General features: G+C 47.3%; 1 protein-coding gene across 1 annotated transcript in view; it reads right to left on the reverse strand.

Moving 5' to 3' along the window:
• Positions 1–16,780, reverse strand: part of RHOC (ras homolog family member C) — a 32,513-nt gene that overhangs the window by 1,337 nt on the left and 14,396 nt on the right. Inside the window, exons 2-4 of the mRNA XM_034770604.1 lie at positions 3,797–3,954; positions 2,751–2,871; positions 247–377 (exon numbers count right to left, since the gene is read on the reverse strand). Of these exons, the coding sequence (XP_034626495.1) occupies positions 247–377; positions 2,751–2,871; positions 3,797–3,952 (408 nt within the window). The 5' untranslated portion in view covers positions 3,953–3,954. The remainder of the gene's footprint in view (positions 1–246; positions 378–2,750; positions 2,872–3,796; positions 3,955–16,780) is intronic.

The following is a 16,780-nucleotide window of genomic DNA, read 5'->3' on the forward strand; positions in this document are numbered from 1 at the left end:
GCTGCTCTCAATGGGCGACCACCCTCTACCCCTGAATGCAGGAGAGGCTCCAGGGCTCTCTGTAAGAGGAAGTTACAAATAGCTGCAGGCCTGACTTATCCCCACAGAACACGCCTCACCCCACATGCACTACGGTTGCCATGGGGATACGCAGCACAGCCGGAAGAGCACACGTGTCTGCACAGATGTGTTGCTTTCCTTTAAGGGATGCTGGCATCGCAGCTAGAGGTGATGTAGCCCCCTTACCTGCTTCATCTTTGCTAGCTCCCTCCGGGTGTGCTCATCATTCCGTAGGTCCTTCTTATTTCCGACCAGGATGATAGGCACGTTGGGGCAGAAGTGTTTCACTTCCGGAGTCCACTTCTCAGGAATGTTCTCTGGGAAAGCCAAGCACAGTTAAGGACTTTGCACTGAGCTGACAGGGCTTTTTAGTACACAGCAGCCCCCTTGCAGGCCAGGCTACCACGGCTGCCTTCCTACGATGTTCCCCGGATATTAAAAGAGGCAAATGTTTTAGGTTCTTTCCTGGAGAAATTGTATACCGCTGAGCTGCATAGGACGGAGATACAGTGAGAGCCTTATTTGCATGCCCTGACTGCTGTGTCATTGGCAGAGAGGCTGGGTCCTACACCCCTCCATGTGGACACTGCTCAAAAAAGCGTGAAGGAAAATCTCCACCCAAACCCCAGCAGCATTGCTGATGACACCCCTACAAACTTGGCAAACAGAAGGGCCTTCAAAGAGCGAGATCATGCCAAGGAGCTGGGAGGAAGGGAACAAACATCCATGAGGTCTGATTGCCAAGGGTGTTGATTCCAGCTGGTAGAGGGGCAGCATCATTTGCAATTAGCCACTATTTCCTTGTGAAAAGGAGCATTGTCGTCCCTTTCTCCCTGATGGATAGTACTGAAGGGCACTTGAGGAGGATGTGGTACGATCATGCACGGGCCTGCAAGCAAATGGGGTGGTTTAGCAAGAGCTGTAATCACAGCTGTGACAGACAATTGTTCACTCATGAGCATGGAGGAGGGGACTTCTCTTGCCAATGGCACCAAGGCAGCAAACTCCTCCTCGGTCCAGAGAGTCCCACTGGCAGCCCCCCTCCTCCCTCCCAAGCAACTGATGAGACACTGTACCAAGCAGAGACCACTCTGGGAAACATCCTCATAACTTATCTTCTCTCAACGCCTCTGCCTAAACCTGCCGAGCACATCAACTCACTGAGATGACAGCATGAAGATTTGGGCCTTATCTACGCTCATGAACAGCCCTGATTCAGCAATGATGCAGTGACAACAATTGCTGAATTGGGGCCATTCTTGAGTGCAGACAAGGCCTTAGCAGTGATTGAAGTTGACACAAACAAGTTACACAACAGTTTTTTTCTTTACTATGAAAAAGTGTCAAAGGAAGAAGATCATCTGCCGTGAAACATCCAGGGTCAGGGAGAGCTGCAGCCAGCCAGGAATGGGGGTCAGAATTCCCCTCAACATACCCGCTTTAACGAAGGCATGGCCAGCATGTGAATTACACATTGCAAGTGCAGCAGGTAGGAGAGGAGCAGAATCTTCAGCACAGGAGATCATTGCTATGGAAGGAGAGATCCTCTTCAGCATGAACACCAGCTCTCCTAGCTCTCACTGGTTTGGACTAGATCTTTACAGTGTCAAGACAACCAGACTGGATACTAGATTTAGCAACGGAGTTCTGGTTTGCTGGCAAAACTGTGCTCCTGGCTCTACTTTCCTACGGCCTTCTTGTGGGCTGTGAAAAGACACTACAATCCTGCCGAAAGCCAGGAATTTGTTGGGCAGGGAGGGCCTGAGAACAGAGCGGAAGTGCCACAAGGTATCTGCTCTTCTGCTCATGCAGGTTTCACTCTAATCACATACGGCAGGCTGCAGAAGGGGCTGGTGGGAGTTCGGGGTTGACTGCAGGCCTCATCTTCTGGGTTCTCTTTCTGGCAGCATAAGCAAACGCACTATGTATAAGAGCAGGGTAGGTTTTGGCTGAAGCCCAGAGCAGGACAGAGAGCGCATGATACTCCCTTTGGCTACAGGGGAGACCAGGCTGAAATCAAGACCTGGCAAGCAACTAGGGCTAGCTCCGACACACTGCTCTCTTCAGGAGCCCCAGCCGTTGTCAAGAACGGCTAAAGCACTTTGGCCACCAGGCCCTATCCCTGAAAGCCAGGGCAGCGTATCCGCTGGAATTCGCCCTGACATTGCCGAACAAGACCCAAATCCGTCAACACCTACACTGTCAAGTGTAAGACTCCTCTCTACCCACTCGAGTTTGCACCAAGGTGCTGCAGAGGGAATGGACGCAGAAAGGGCATGGAGCTATTTTGACAGGGCTCTATTTATTTCACAGCTGAGGAGGTTGTTGGAGAAGTGCACGAGGAAGGAGTTGACTTACAGAAGCCAGGCAGGAGTGATGCCGTGACATTCGAAGTCTATTGAGTGCTGAGTTTGTTTGCTAACAAGAACTTTTCTGTTCCTCTCAAGGCTATTCTAGGCTTTTGGCCAGACTCATCTCTGCAGACTGCAAGCAGAGTGCTCTCAATCCAAGCCTGTGCTTAACGGTTTTGGAAGAACATGTTAATAGTCCTGTTTAGAGTGAACTTCACCCCTGCGCAGAGGGCCAGCAGCACAAGGCCCACCCACCTATCAAGATGCCTTGTGCATAAGGGTGAAGTTCACTCTAGTTCCTAAACCCCACGTTTGTTACCCTGGCCCCAGTGATCCTACCTAGACTGTCTGGGCTGTCGATGGAAAAGCACATGAGGATAACGTCCGTGTCTGGGTAGCTGAGGGGCCTCAGTCTGTCATAGTCTTCCTGCCCCGCCGTGTCCCAAAGGGCCAGTTCCACCTAGGAGGAGGAGAGATTTAAAGAAGTCAGCCGCATAACAGATGACCCCCTACCCTCCCAAACCACCTCATGCTGTAATGATGGCAATTCTCTCCGGCAGGGAAGCAATTCATTTTTCTCCGTTAAGACAATTAAGTTGCTTTGCTAATTCTGGTAGATTTAAAGGTGACCAGGCAACGCCCCCTCCCTAATCCACGTCTGTGGGCCCAGTAATTGATAGTGTAGCTATGCAGGATATTTTATGGGGCTGCTGTACAGCAATACCTTCAAGAACCCCCCTGCGCTACATCACCAGCTGCAAAACGGCCTGGAAAGCCAAGTCTACTCCAAAGGAAGCAATGCTTCTCCATAGCCAGCCTGACTGGGGAGCTACGGGTGTCTGGGTTCGGGCAGGTGGGGAGCATGGTCTCCTTTGGAGGATTCTCCTAATCAGGGAGCGTGTCACTGAGTTCTCTGCTTACAGGTCAGGGGCTCCAGCAATCCCTGAGAGGGACAGGCACCCTGCTGAGCTTGCCACCACATGCTGGGTTGCAGTTCACAGCAGAGGAGAGCATTCCTGGAAGCAGCCTGTCGGCCTTTGCTTCTCTCTTCCTCCCCCACTGAAAGGCTTCCTCCTCTCGGAAGAGCTGGAGAAAAACGGTCAATAGCCGAGACCGCGAATAGTCTCAACAGCAATGCCTGGCACAGGGCTTGAGGAGCCAGGCTGCCATGGCCAAAGCATCAGGACAGGTGGATGAGTTTAGTCGTTCAACAGACGGCTTAGCAGGAAGCGGGGGATGGAGGGGAAGAGCGCACATGACAAACATTCCAGAGGGGAAGTGAGCAGATCTGCCGAGCGCACGGTCCCTCGTGCGGAGATTGTCCATGGCTTGGGAATACAGGCGCTAGACAAGCGCAGGTGGCCTGAGACTCCCAGGAAAGTTACCTGCTTTCCATCTACTTCGATATCAGCGATGTAGTTCTCAAAGACTGTCGGCACGTAGACCTCAGGGAACTGGTCCTTGCTGAACACGATCAGCAGGCAGGTCTTCCCGCAGGCGCCATCTCCCACAATCACCAGCTTCTTTCTGATGGCTGCCATTGCTGCAGAGACAAGAGCGAGGCTGCGGGTGAGCCACGACCCACAGGAAGGCCAACGGTACCGCATATATTGTTCATTTTGTGCTGCCCTCTGACAGGCCGAGCGGCCATGGGCATTTAAGTGCAGCACCAAGGCTTGGGCTCCACCTCAATGCCAGAATTCCGTGTTGGGGCTGGTTTGGGGGAGGAGGGTGCACTGCAGATCCCTTCTCCCCCATGGCACGTGACAGAGGTTACTTTGCCCCACCACTTGCAGAAGTCCTTACGGCACACTTCACTGCCAGTCAGGAGTGAGCCCAGGGGCCTAGCCAAATTCTGGTAGGCAAGTTAGTGCACTATACAGAACACCTGTCACGAGTCTGAGCATTCCCAGCATTGCACATATCCAAGTCGCCGCTTTTTAAACATGCTTTAGATCCTTCTGAGCATCAGTAGGGGTCAGAGTAGTGGGTCTCAAATGTTCAGGGTACAGTTATCAGGATAGGCAAAGCAGCTTATGCTAATGTCCCATTATGAATTCTGGGTACAGCGTGGATTTTATAGACATTCACACGAAAGAGCCCAGAGTCTGGGACATTCTATAAATCCGAACAGTCAATAAAAAGAGCAGACAGTGGACTGGTTTTTAAAATGCAGCTTTCTGGCTACATTCAAGCCCACACCATCTTTCTGCGTCTTTTTGCAACGTCAGTAATATAATTAGAGAAAGGGATTAGTGAAGTAGTGAGAGAAAACCCGACCAGCCTTTAAAACCGGTCTTGATTTAAAAGACCTTCAAGTAAAAGAGTGAAGTTATGAACTACTTCTATTTGCCAGGAGGGTGCAGCAAACGTGAGCTCTACAGGGTAAGGAAGCAAGAGCAGAATACCATTGGTCAATTCCCTGCTGGTGTAACGCCACTGAAATCAACATCAGCATCGCTCTGAATTCCTGTAAGTGAACCTGCTGAGTAGTGCTCAGTCACTACCCGCCTCCCCCATCACGAACAAAGATTCCTATGTGCACAAGAGGCAGGGAACATGAGGCATGGTCAGGATTGGATCAGTTTAAATGGAGTCTCAAATATCACTTCCAATACAAAACTGCTGGTTCCTGCTCAATACTGAGAACTCCAAGAATTCCAACTCTTAAAATTAGGTTCAGGGCCTACCCCAGAAGACGGATCAAATGCCTTACTTCAGTCAAGTGGCCAGCAGTAAATAGAGCGCCAAGGAAATGGCAAGTGATTACATCAGCAGTGCAGACAGAGGAAACAGGTCAGCGCTGGGCGAGAAAGTGAGGTTTTATTCCTGGAACAGTTTTCCAGCCTCGCCTTTAAACCCAGAATTATCAATCCAGAGACAGCCACTCTAGACAAGGAAGGGCTAAGCAAGAGGCAGAGATAAAGTTCCAGTTTTATTGTCCTCTACTGAGGCCTGGTCTACACTAAAAGTTAGGTCACACCAAGCTTCACACCCCAAGCATGGTAGTTAAGCGGAGTCGGTGGAGTGAACCTCTCCAGGGGGTGTGTTACCCACACTGTAGCATTTCAAGTGTAGATAAGCTCTGGTGAAAGTAATGCATGAGAAAAGTGCCACAGTGACAATTCAAGAGACAAACTCTTTCTTCGCCACAGGTATAACCTGGACAGTGGGACTGAAAGCTCCCCCCACACCACACCTTGCTGGCCTGGAGCACACCTCCCCCTTCCTGTTTTCCAAAGGTGACTGGGTAATTCATTCTTTATCTCCATTCAGTTCTTGTTGAGTCTACCCAGCTTGCTAGCAAGGGGGACAGCTACGCCACTGTGATGGCGGCCCACAAAGAACTGGACACGGGGCCCTGGGCACAATGAAAGCACGTGGATTATTAAAGTTAGGTGGAAAGAAGAGCACCTTGGAGAAGTCTGTTGGAGATGTACAGATGGCTGCTGTTACTCGAGAGAGCAACTCAACAGTGCAGAGCTGGGCACCTAATACCACTATTCTGAAGGGAAATACTGTGCAACGTTCCTGCGAGGTGACTTTGCTCTCTGCCTAGACAGCATCCCTTGCATTAGCTGGAGAGGCGAGGCTTGCAGGGGGTGGCTAGGAAACCCCTCCTGGAGTTCGAGGGAGAGGAGGTTCCAATCTGTAGAGCCCATAAGCGTGACTGCTGTTTGCCTTGAAATGCGAAACTGCACTGGGCCATCTATTTTCACCAGCTGCCCCAGTCTGTGGCTAAATTTTGCACACTCTTATCTGGATTTGTAGAATGACAATGAGCACCCATCCCCAGCTCCGGTTCCTGCCCACAAACTTCACATTTACATAAGGATTTTCACAAGGGTACATAAGGATTTATATACGGTTCGTGCCTACCCTTGTAACGGCAATAACCCGGGAAGCTGAAAACGCTTGCTCTAGTACCCCTGATACTCAGAAGTATACAGAGCACTCTCTCACACCAGTCTGTCTAGCGATACCACTCTAGATCAGGCCCCATTGCAGTACATGTTGTGCCGCCATATTAAAAAAGACAAGATCCCTGCGCCCAAGAGCTCACAGTCTCAGACCTAAGGGCTGGTTTACACCAAGAACTTACATTGGCATCGCTACATCTCTCAGGGGTGTGAAAAATCCACATGTAGTTACGCTGACCTCGCCCCCCGGGGTAAATCAATGGCAGAATTCTTCTGTCAACCTAGCTACCGACGGAAGAACCCCAGCGTCTCCGGTGCAGCATTACAAAAGTGCTGCTACAGCAGTTTAAGTGTAGACATACCCTTCATAAATTTCGAGGATAGAGGTTTGACCTGGTGCCTTGTTACCTACCCAAAGGGTCTGAAGTGAGGAGAAACAGTATGTTTTACTCATATTGCGGCATCTGCGTATGCATGTCATGTCAAGTCACTATCAGAGAACCCGTCTGTTTTGCATCTTTTTGCACTCACGAGAGCTTGTCACACAAAACGCCTATTATCTGTTGCATAGTGGCAGAAAGGATTCAACAAGCTGAATCCATTTTAATATGATGAGCAAATTCTCCTCTTCCCCCCCCCCACCAATGAAAAAACAAATGAATGATTAAGGTAATTAACTGCCTTCCACTATGAGATTGTGTTTCTAACCTCCCACTAAAAACTGGCTTGGAACACATGAATGGGCTGCCTTTCAAAATAAATGTGTGATTAGCTAATCACATAAATGTCACCTCATCGCAGCCTCATCCTTACTAAGCAGTAATTATTTCAGTTACCACAAAATAAGCCAGCAGTGCCATGATGTAATAACTCAGGACGCAACACGAATAAGCATTTACACTTGAATGCCCACCAATCAGCTGTCCAAACTGCTGGAGGGTGGGGGAAGGAGTTAATTCACACAAAAACCAGCTGATATTCCCAGAATTAGCTGAGACTCTCCAGATACAGACACATTTAGGGGTCTAATAAGCTCCTAGAGCAGAATTTTCAGAGGACACCCAGCCACGTTTGATGAGTTTCCTGCACCATAGTCACAGTCTGCAGGATGTAGAAAACCCGCAGAGTGTGAAAGGAGTGTTACTTACGCAGGGCTGCTTTCAGGCCATCTGTGGACAACAACTGCGATGCTAGCGAGGAACCTACGCTTTAGCTCAATCAATCTAGCCCATTTTAAAGGCTGGAGCCTTGTCTAGACTAAGGCTTTTCAAACACGTTACTGTGCTGTCATCATGCCTGAATATCGCTGGGGCCTTATCCAGACTAGGACGTAAACTGCACTCCTACTCTGGCTGTTTCTGTCATTTTGTGCTTCCTTGTGCATGGAAAAGACCTTACAAACCCATTTCACCAGCCACTACCCTCTTCATTCAAATCCCTCCAGGATTCTTTCACAACACCCACCCCCGAAAAAAACAACTCGATCCCCTCCAAGTTACACACCCCTTGGGTTTGTTCTTCGGCTGGAAGGTCTTTGGAGCAGAGACGGCATTTTTGGGCCTGTTGCACGGCCTATTTGTCAGCACTTAAGATCCACGTGCAAAAGTCTTCAGACAAGAGGAAGCAGAGGTCTGTGTGTGTGAGTGCCAGCTGCACTCCTGGCACAGGGCACCCCACTCATAGCACATCTGGCATCATTTTACCCAGTGTCCATAACAACGCATCCTTTGCCACACAATCACTGTTTGAGTTAGCCCTGGTATGGAGAGTAGGCAGTGTTGCCAAATTGCACTCAGCGAAGAGCACTGAAATCCCTCGATAAAGTAGCGATTCTATTTTCAGCCTGAACTTAAAAAAGGGACAGGGTTTTTTAAACGAATTATGCCTTCATGTCCTTGAGTCTCACAATATGGCAATTATAACTTAGCCACAGAGGGCTCAGTGATCAGACACTGAATGCCTCCTGTGAAACAAGAACTAGGTAGTTTAAAACTAGGTTGAACAAAGCAACAGAAAATAAATACTGGAGGGAACAAACATGCCTTGGCTGGGAAACGTACTATGACCTAACAGTTCTTTACCATCTCAGATTTACAGGATTCTTTGATCCTAAGAGTCTGCCCCATTCTTTTATAATCTGCATAACATATTAAATTCCCTGTGCCCATAAAAGACTTGGGTCAGGACTTCAGTGATAGCTCACTGTCTAATCCCTTATTAATTACAATTCACTACACGGGGTGGGGAGGACGTGCCTTCCAAAGCAGCATCAGCCCTGACCATTCTGAGCACTGTAGCCTGAAGTCAGACACTGACTTGCTGCATACCTGCCGAGATAAGGCTGTCCCCAACGGATTAACCTACACAAATTTTGTAAGCACAACAGCCACAAGGTTTCTGTGCGGATCCTGCAGGAGGCAGGGTTTTGTTTTTTTTCTATAAAGCCAGGCACGCCACCTTCACAGCTTAATTTGATTTTTTCCCTGCAAGGTAATAAGAATTTTTCAAATTGTCTCTTGGAGACAATTCATCATTCCTGGGCTTTCTATCAGCATTTCTACTTCACCAAGTAACAGCTGCCCTGTGCATGGGACTCTTTCTCCCTCCTCTCGCAAAGATGTGTTCTGTGGGTCAATAAGAGTGAAGGCAGACTATTTCCTGAACATTTTAATTGTAAGATAGCATGAGGTTTCTCAAGGACAGTCCCATTTAAAGAAGTGCTTCCATATTTTTGCACCTTGTTCAGTGGTGTAAACTACAAGCCATTTTTCCTTTTTAAAGAGGATTTTTCCCTGCTTTGGTGAATCAACACACATGCCCACTCTCCCCCCTTTTAAGCGGCATGGCACAATAGATAGTAAACAATACAAGGCACTTTTATAGCAGTATAACTATCTCCACACCATGAGGTCATACTGGTATAGCTACAGAAATAGTTATACCGGTACAAGAACGTGTGTCTAGACCAGGCCTTAGACTCATTTTACAGACAGGTTAACAGGAACTGAGAGTAGCTTACCTAAAGCTATACTGGAAATCTTTGTCAGAGCCAGGATTAGAACTTGAGGTTCCTGGCTCCCAGGCTGTGCCCAGACTGTATCCTTCTCCCGGAAGCAAACAGGGAGGGGGAGTACAGTGTATGATGTGGACAGAGGCATGTGGATTTGTCCTTATGCAGGTTCATGGCCCAGTCAAAAGGAAAACGGAGATTCCTTCAACTCACAGGAATAATTTAAGCCAGTCTGGTAAAATGTTCACAAAAGTTTACTAACGTAGGTGCAAATGAAGATTTCCCCGACTTTCACCATGCCATGGGAAGAAACAGTAGTGATATTGCACTCACCTCTCTAAGGCTATGTCTACACTTGCAGAGTTTTTGCGCTGTCAGTGTCAATGTAGATAGGGAACCAGTGGGGGAAAAAAACACTGGTTTGCATTCTCACTTACTTCCACAGGTGTCAGAGAGTGTTCACATTTGCAGAACTTCCATTACCGATGAGAGCAGGGCACGGAGGGCAGCTACCCCACAGTGCATCTCTCTGCATTTTGAGGATAGGTCTTGTGGGAAGAGGGGTGTGTGATCGCAGGGCATTTGGGGTCCCTGCACAGCCGCCTCTCCGCAAACACTGATCGGCTCCAGTAGCTCTACCTTGCTCCAAGCAGGGGATCCTGTGGAGCAGCCATTGTCACCTGGCCAGATAAGTGAGCACTTGCCAAGAAAACAGGAAGGGAAGTTTCAAAGTTCCTGGGGCTTTACAGGGGGAGGCGTGGATGTCTGTTTACCTGGCATCAGAGCCGCTGAGCTGCTGGCCAGAGCGGTCACCTAGGCGCTGTGGGATATCCTGCAGAGGCTAAAAGCTATGTAAACAGGAAGAACATGTCTTCACTTGCACATCACTGGTAAGAGCGGTACGCCTCTCATGGAGGTGGTTTTCTTTTTGCAGTGAAACTTCTGAGTTTCACTGCAAAAAGTCATTGGCAAGTGTAGACGCTCTCACTTTTTTTTCCACAAAAAAGGGACTTTTCCCACTTTAAATGGCAAGTGTAGACATACCCTAACGCAAACAAGTTGATTGCTCAGCCAGAATTTTGCAGTGTTGGCTTTAAAAACAAACCACGTCAAAGAAAGAGCAATAACTGTCCAGTCCCTTTAAAAATAAGGGACTGTCTACACTTACATTTTATAGTGCTCTAACTTGCTGGCTCAGGGGTGTGCCGCAAGTCTGAGCGCTTTAAAGCGCTAGTGTAGACAGGCTCCCCGCGCATGGACCTAATCCCCTCGCTCACGGCGACTACACTCGCACTTCAAAGCGCAGCCGTGGGAGCGTTCCCGTGGCAGCGCTTTGAGGTTTCCAGTGTAGACATACCCTAAGATAACAAGGCCTAGTCTCCACACCTTTTGTGCTGTGAGACCATTTCTGTTAGGAGTGTGATTTTTTTTAAAATCCTAAATAGTTATACCAGCACTAACCCGTAGTGTGGATACAGTTATACCAGCACAAGGGTTTCTTAAACCATTATTCCCATTTTCACACAGGAAGGGAAATATCTATACCAGAATAACTGCAAATACACTCGGGGGGTGTACCACTTTAACTAGACTAGTATAGATCAAGTGATGCAATTTTCTAGTGTAGACAAGTCCTAGGAGTAGGAAGCTTTTTAAGCAGAGAAAGGAACTAGTTAGTGGTACTGTGCTCTCTAGCACTAATGCAGGAGGACTTGGCTCTCACACGGACCTGCTTAATTTGAATTGGGGACAAAGCACCTTTGATTAGGTCAGCTTTTATGTGCCTGTCATCAATGATAAAAATGAGTAGAGATCACACTGAGCTAGAGATTTCCATTTCATTTGTCTCTCACTTAACAGGTTATTGGGCCAAGACAGATTAAAATAGGAATTTCTAAAACTCCAATCTTCTTCAGACAATGACAGGTTGAAAGTGCTCAGAGCCCTCCCAGGCCCCCCCTCAAAGGCCTAAGGCAGTCTAATTTAGATCTGCAAAAATGTAACTTGCCAGACAAATTTTTTGTAAACAGACTGGGCCAGCATGTGAACGAATAATGCCTTGTGCGAGCTCTAACTGTGTTTGTAGGGACCAGTCCCATTCCCAGTGCCTAGCTGTACAAGCAGGGCCTGAACGTGCAGTTGCATTGTGCCCAAATAGCAAAACTTTGTCAAGTCAAACTGAATTCCAGGAGAGGACAAGAGGAGCAGCATACAAAGAAAAAAGGCAAAGATGTTCCCCTATTCTCCAGAGTGGGCACTGATACCCACACTGAAGAGAACATTGCTAATCTCCTTCCCACCTCATAAAGCTTCTTAATCTCAGGCAATTTTGTGACAATGATGCACAGCAGGACGGGCAAAGTGGCTGGCTCTCCATACCGGGGATTCTTGCTTTGGCATAGCTACATTGGTGCAGTAAGTCACTCCCCCACTTCTGCTTACCTTTGTGCAAGCCTTGTGCAACATCGATGCACTATGTCTACGGTAGTGGTTTCAACTGGTCCTCGGGATAGACAGGCTGTCAGGCCCTGCAACACTAGAAGGCTCACAGCAAGGTGTCCACACAAGCCATTCATCAGTGTCAATTATTTAAAAAGAAAAAAAAAAAATCTACATCTGACCAGAGAGAAAACTGATTGCAGGAAAAACAGGAAGTGAAGTCAGGTTTGCCCAGCTGTTTTTAGTCTGTACAGTGAACAGAAGTCAGACAGTTGCTGCAGTAAGTTAATGTTCTTGCTCATTTTGGACCCTCGTTTCCTTGGGCAGGAAGAACAAGAACAGAACATATGAAAATTCCAGGTCGCACTAACCCAGGAATTTCACCTAGGAAGGATTCACATTCCCAAATGAGCTCCTGCGCCGATTAGCTCACAGTCAGGAGTCCTGGCTGGCAACAAGTATTTTATTTAAACACATTCGTATGCGAGGGTTAACAGAATGAAAAGCTACTGTTAGAGAACCCAGTCTGCTCCCAGAATGATTATACATTGCAACCAGCTCTTCCATTAAAGGAAATAAAGGAGCAAAACACGATTAAGGCTGCATCATAATTAACTGGAAGCGAAGGATTAAGAAATGAAATTCAGAGGCTGACTTGCATTTCAAAAGCAAGCTGAAGAGTGTGCTTCTTATCTGCATATTTAGTTCTGCTCTCCCAGATGCTTTGTAGCAGGAGCTAAAGAATCCCATCGCGGAGGCTCTCCCAAAGCTGCGCCACTCACAAAGGCGACAGCCCTGCATTCGCTGTACAAGTCACCTCTATAAATCAGGGGCAGTGGTCTCCAGCTTTTATAGCCTCTGAACAGCACACTAAAATCTGTCTACAAACATTTCTGGTGTGAAGGGGAGTGTGGAGACGTTTTATCAGGGTAAGGCCAAGTCTTGTAGTAGCCCCAGAACTTAACAGCTCAGTGGACACCGCAGTCCGCTAGCATAACATACGGAGCGTTTCCCGCACAATGCCTGTTATTGCCAGAGAGCTAGTATAAAAGCTAACCTGGAATTTACCAGATGGGTAGGATTAGAATGAAGGACTCAATTTAACAAGACCTGACAGCCCTAACCCAGGAGAAATTCAGGACTTTAAAATGAATTTAAATCCAATTAAAAGGAAAGAAGAGGTACAGTAATATTAAAACTGAAGGTAACTCTGCAGTGTAGTTAGTTACTGGTTAACATTTTAGGACCAGGCCAGTTTTACACAACACACTAAGATTTTACTTGACTGACCTTAACCCAAGTTGCCTGATACCTTTTGTCAACAATTGTTAGTATAGTCCCCGCAATTGTATTGAAAACAATCCTTTGCACATATGCATTGCCTCTCATCAAAAGGTCTGAAGCTCTTATACATATTAAGCATTACATTAATCCCCTTTTAAACACACACATGGGAAGTAGAGAAGTATCAGGAGTTTAAGGCCAGAAGAGAGAACCAAATCATCTTTCTGACCTCCTGCACATCACAAGCCACTAAACCCCCGCCAGTTACCCCTGCACTGAGCCCAGTAACCTGGATTAGACTGAAGTGTTACAGCCCCCAGGACACTGCATTACTGTGTGCCACAGGTAGATAACAGATGGAGGTGCACTAATGACCGAGGCCCCTGCAATTGACCGGGTGAGATATACCCAGGTGAACCTATCTAGCATGCTGCACGGATTTGTCCAATGGCAGTGCCAGGAATAAAACAACGGAGACTTGCTTTCCACTCCCCACGAAAACTACATCCCCTTCCACCCCAACAACGTTCCCTGACATGAACAAGCAGCCTTGGTTTCCACAACTAACTTGCACCTCTCCTAATTAACACACTTAAATTGCACTCCATGATCCTTACTACAGACACACACACACAGAGGATTCTGGGGGTTTCTTTGTTTGGTGACAGAATCCCAGAGGATTTCAGCCCAAACCTGAAAATTGCTCTTATGAGTGGATCACCACTACTCAGCTAGTAAATCTTTGGCACAAGCTTGCTTTTGTGCAGCTCTACATGAACAGTGGCCTTTTTGTAAGTGGCGTGGTAGATTTAAGATGGAGATATTTAGAATATTAAGGGCATCCCATGCTAGAACAGCAAGTGGGAAACCTCATCAGGAACTTTGCAAAGGAGTTGCAATATTTTATGTTTTGGGGGAAGACACTTTAGACCCATATATCCAAACTATGTGGCCACGCTGTGCCATTAACCTAACATGGACCCCCAACAAGCTGACAAGGTGCAAGGTGACATTCCATGAGGAAAGCTTAAGAACTAAACATAGCTGCAAGCAATTCTCAGCTGAATGATGCAACGTGCAAGAGCAAATCCCCATCCACCCAGGCTTCGGCAGGCTGAGCTCACTTCAACTCACAGCGCTCGTCATCATTAACCACTGTGGCATCACCACCTCTGGGTCCAGAGCTTCGCAGGGTTACTGGCCGGGTTTTGAGGCTGCAACATTACTTCGTCAACTCCAAAAAGGGCACATTGCCTCTGAGTTACTCTAAGGGCTTGGTAGAGTGACCAGACAGCAAATGTGAAAAATTGGGACAGGGGGTGGGGGAGTAATACGAGCCTATATAAGAAAAAGACCCAAAAGTCGGTATTGTCCCTATAAAATCGGGACATCTGGTCACCCTAGGCCTGAGTTTGAAGGGGAAGTCCTCCTAGGCTGGCTCCCTCTTCCTTGATCTGGGAGCATCTCCCTCCCTTAGCACCATATGCAACAGTACGATGAGGGCCCTCCCCCCTGCCCCAGCTACAGACCAGCCTGCTCCTTGACTGTGCTGCCAATCCCTCTTGGCTGCACTACTGAGGTGACCCTCCAACAGCAGAGGGAACGGATTCCTAATTGGTGGTCCAGGGACACCAGGGATCCCATATAATCCTGCCTCACAAGGTACTCATGCCCAGCAGACACCCTCCTTGTTTAGGATTCTGTCCCTGCAGGCATATTACTGACTTACAGAACACCAACCCCAAGGCTGGGCAGACCTGCAGATGGCATCTTTCAGGGCAATGTGTGGTCAAGAGACACCCGTAGGTTGGCTGTGTCAGCTGGCAGGACCTGTTCCTGGACAGTGACTTGTGAACCTGGGCATGTTCAGGAGTTTCTAACTGCTACAGATCGGGGCTCCCTCTGACAAACTGATCTGACACCAAGGCTTGTGCAAAGGTCGATAGATCCGGGTCTCAAGTTCAACTCATGAAAATGCAAGATGTTGGCGCTACAGACAAAGATAAAGGGTACGATCAGCTCTGATGCCCACATCTCTACAGAAAGCTTGTGGGGAACACTCATTCCTTCATCTGCTGGGATACGGTCACCTACATGTTAGTCCATCTTTATCGATCACAAGCAGCAGATCCGCTATGCAGGCATCATGCCATAGCTTCATGAGACAGGACAAGGTAAACCTGGGGCCACTTACCACATTTGCCTTGGGACACAAGAGTTCTTTGCCCACCACTAATCCCACTTTTCGCCTTATCTCTATTATTCTATATCTAAAAGCCTTTAACTGAAGGGGACAGGGGTTGTGAGAGAGCCCTGATGTTTTTGGGAAAGGCCAGTCTGCAGGGTAATGAATGGAGGAAGTTCCGGGAGACAAATGGCATGTTCCCAGAAGACAGGAAGAGAAAGGCAAGGAACGCGAGATTAGCCAGCACACAGCCCAGCAGGATTTCTATTAAATCTGATGTTAAAACTATCTAATACACAGGTTAAAGGGTTTCTATACATCTGGGTAGAATGCTTAAATTATCCAAAAGTACAGAGTTTGGTTTAAAAAGTCATAAAGTACATCTGGTACATAATCTGCAATATCCCCAATTAAGGTTAATAAATTTAACAATACAGTTTAAATATTAGCATCCGAATATCCAGTAAAAGCAAATCCAGCCAGCAGTGTGCGGCTAACGTGGAAGAGCAATACTAGCCACGATTAGAGCAAGGCAAAGGACTTTTTGGCAAATAATATATTATTTGGGACACCAAAACTATTTGTGATTCAGGTCAAGTTCAATGAATAGTTTTGGCCAAAAAAAAAAAAAAAAACACCTTTAAAAAATTCAGACATTTCAAAACATTTAAATTAGACATTTTGTTTAGAAAATGTTGTTTTGAAATTAACATTCAAAATGCTGCATTTGACCCGAATTATTTTTTTTTTCATTTTAGCAAGAAAAACCTGAAAAATTCAGTTTCAGTTCAAACCAAACAAGAACCAAAAACCTCCCATCGATTCTTCGCTCATTTCTAGCCATGCTACAACTCCATCTCCTTCTCCCCACCACTTCCTTACTCCCCTGGCTAAGCATGAATGCTGCTGGAAAGAAGAGAGTGTTCTAACCAGATGCATTTAGAGGCGGCCAGGCTCATTGCAGAATAGCCAGGAGCTCACAGATTGTTGCCTTGCACTTTACAGACTGTCCATAAATTACATAACACGATTCTGTGTTATGTAATTTATGAACAGCCTCCTACAATATTCAGAGATGGAGGAATTCAAGATACTCCCAAAATCGTGGGGGTCATCAGGCCAAAAGGCAGCTTCTCCATACCCCACCCTTGTCCCATTCTTTCTTCCTCTCTCCCCAAATGCTACTACAGAAGCCTTGATCTTACAGAGAAAGACACTACCCTCCCCTCCCTGACCTGGAGTATCTCCTGCCCCATGTTCTCCATGCAGCTCCCTGAAACCTGCCTGAGGTTGAGCAGTCACAAGACAGATCCATGACTCATCCACCCAATAAACTGTTCTACTCCACCCATAACTTGAATACAGAGTTGAGACTCACATGTATTCACAAGGAAGGGTAGCAGCCAGAAATAGTCCTTTGAGCAGAGCTTCCAAGATACTAAATGGAAGCTAGCATCAGAGAACTAATGACCAGCTGGATAGAGATCCCGCCCAGCCATTACAATTCCATTAGAAGAAATCCATGTCATGG

The sequence above is a fragment of the Trachemys scripta genome, chromosome 4, assembly GCF_013100865.1.
Source record: "Trachemys scripta elegans isolate TJP31775 chromosome 4, CAS_Tse_1.0, whole genome shotgun sequence".
In the NCBI taxonomy this organism is placed as follows: domain Eukaryota; kingdom Metazoa; phylum Chordata; order Testudines; family Emydidae; genus Trachemys; species Trachemys scripta.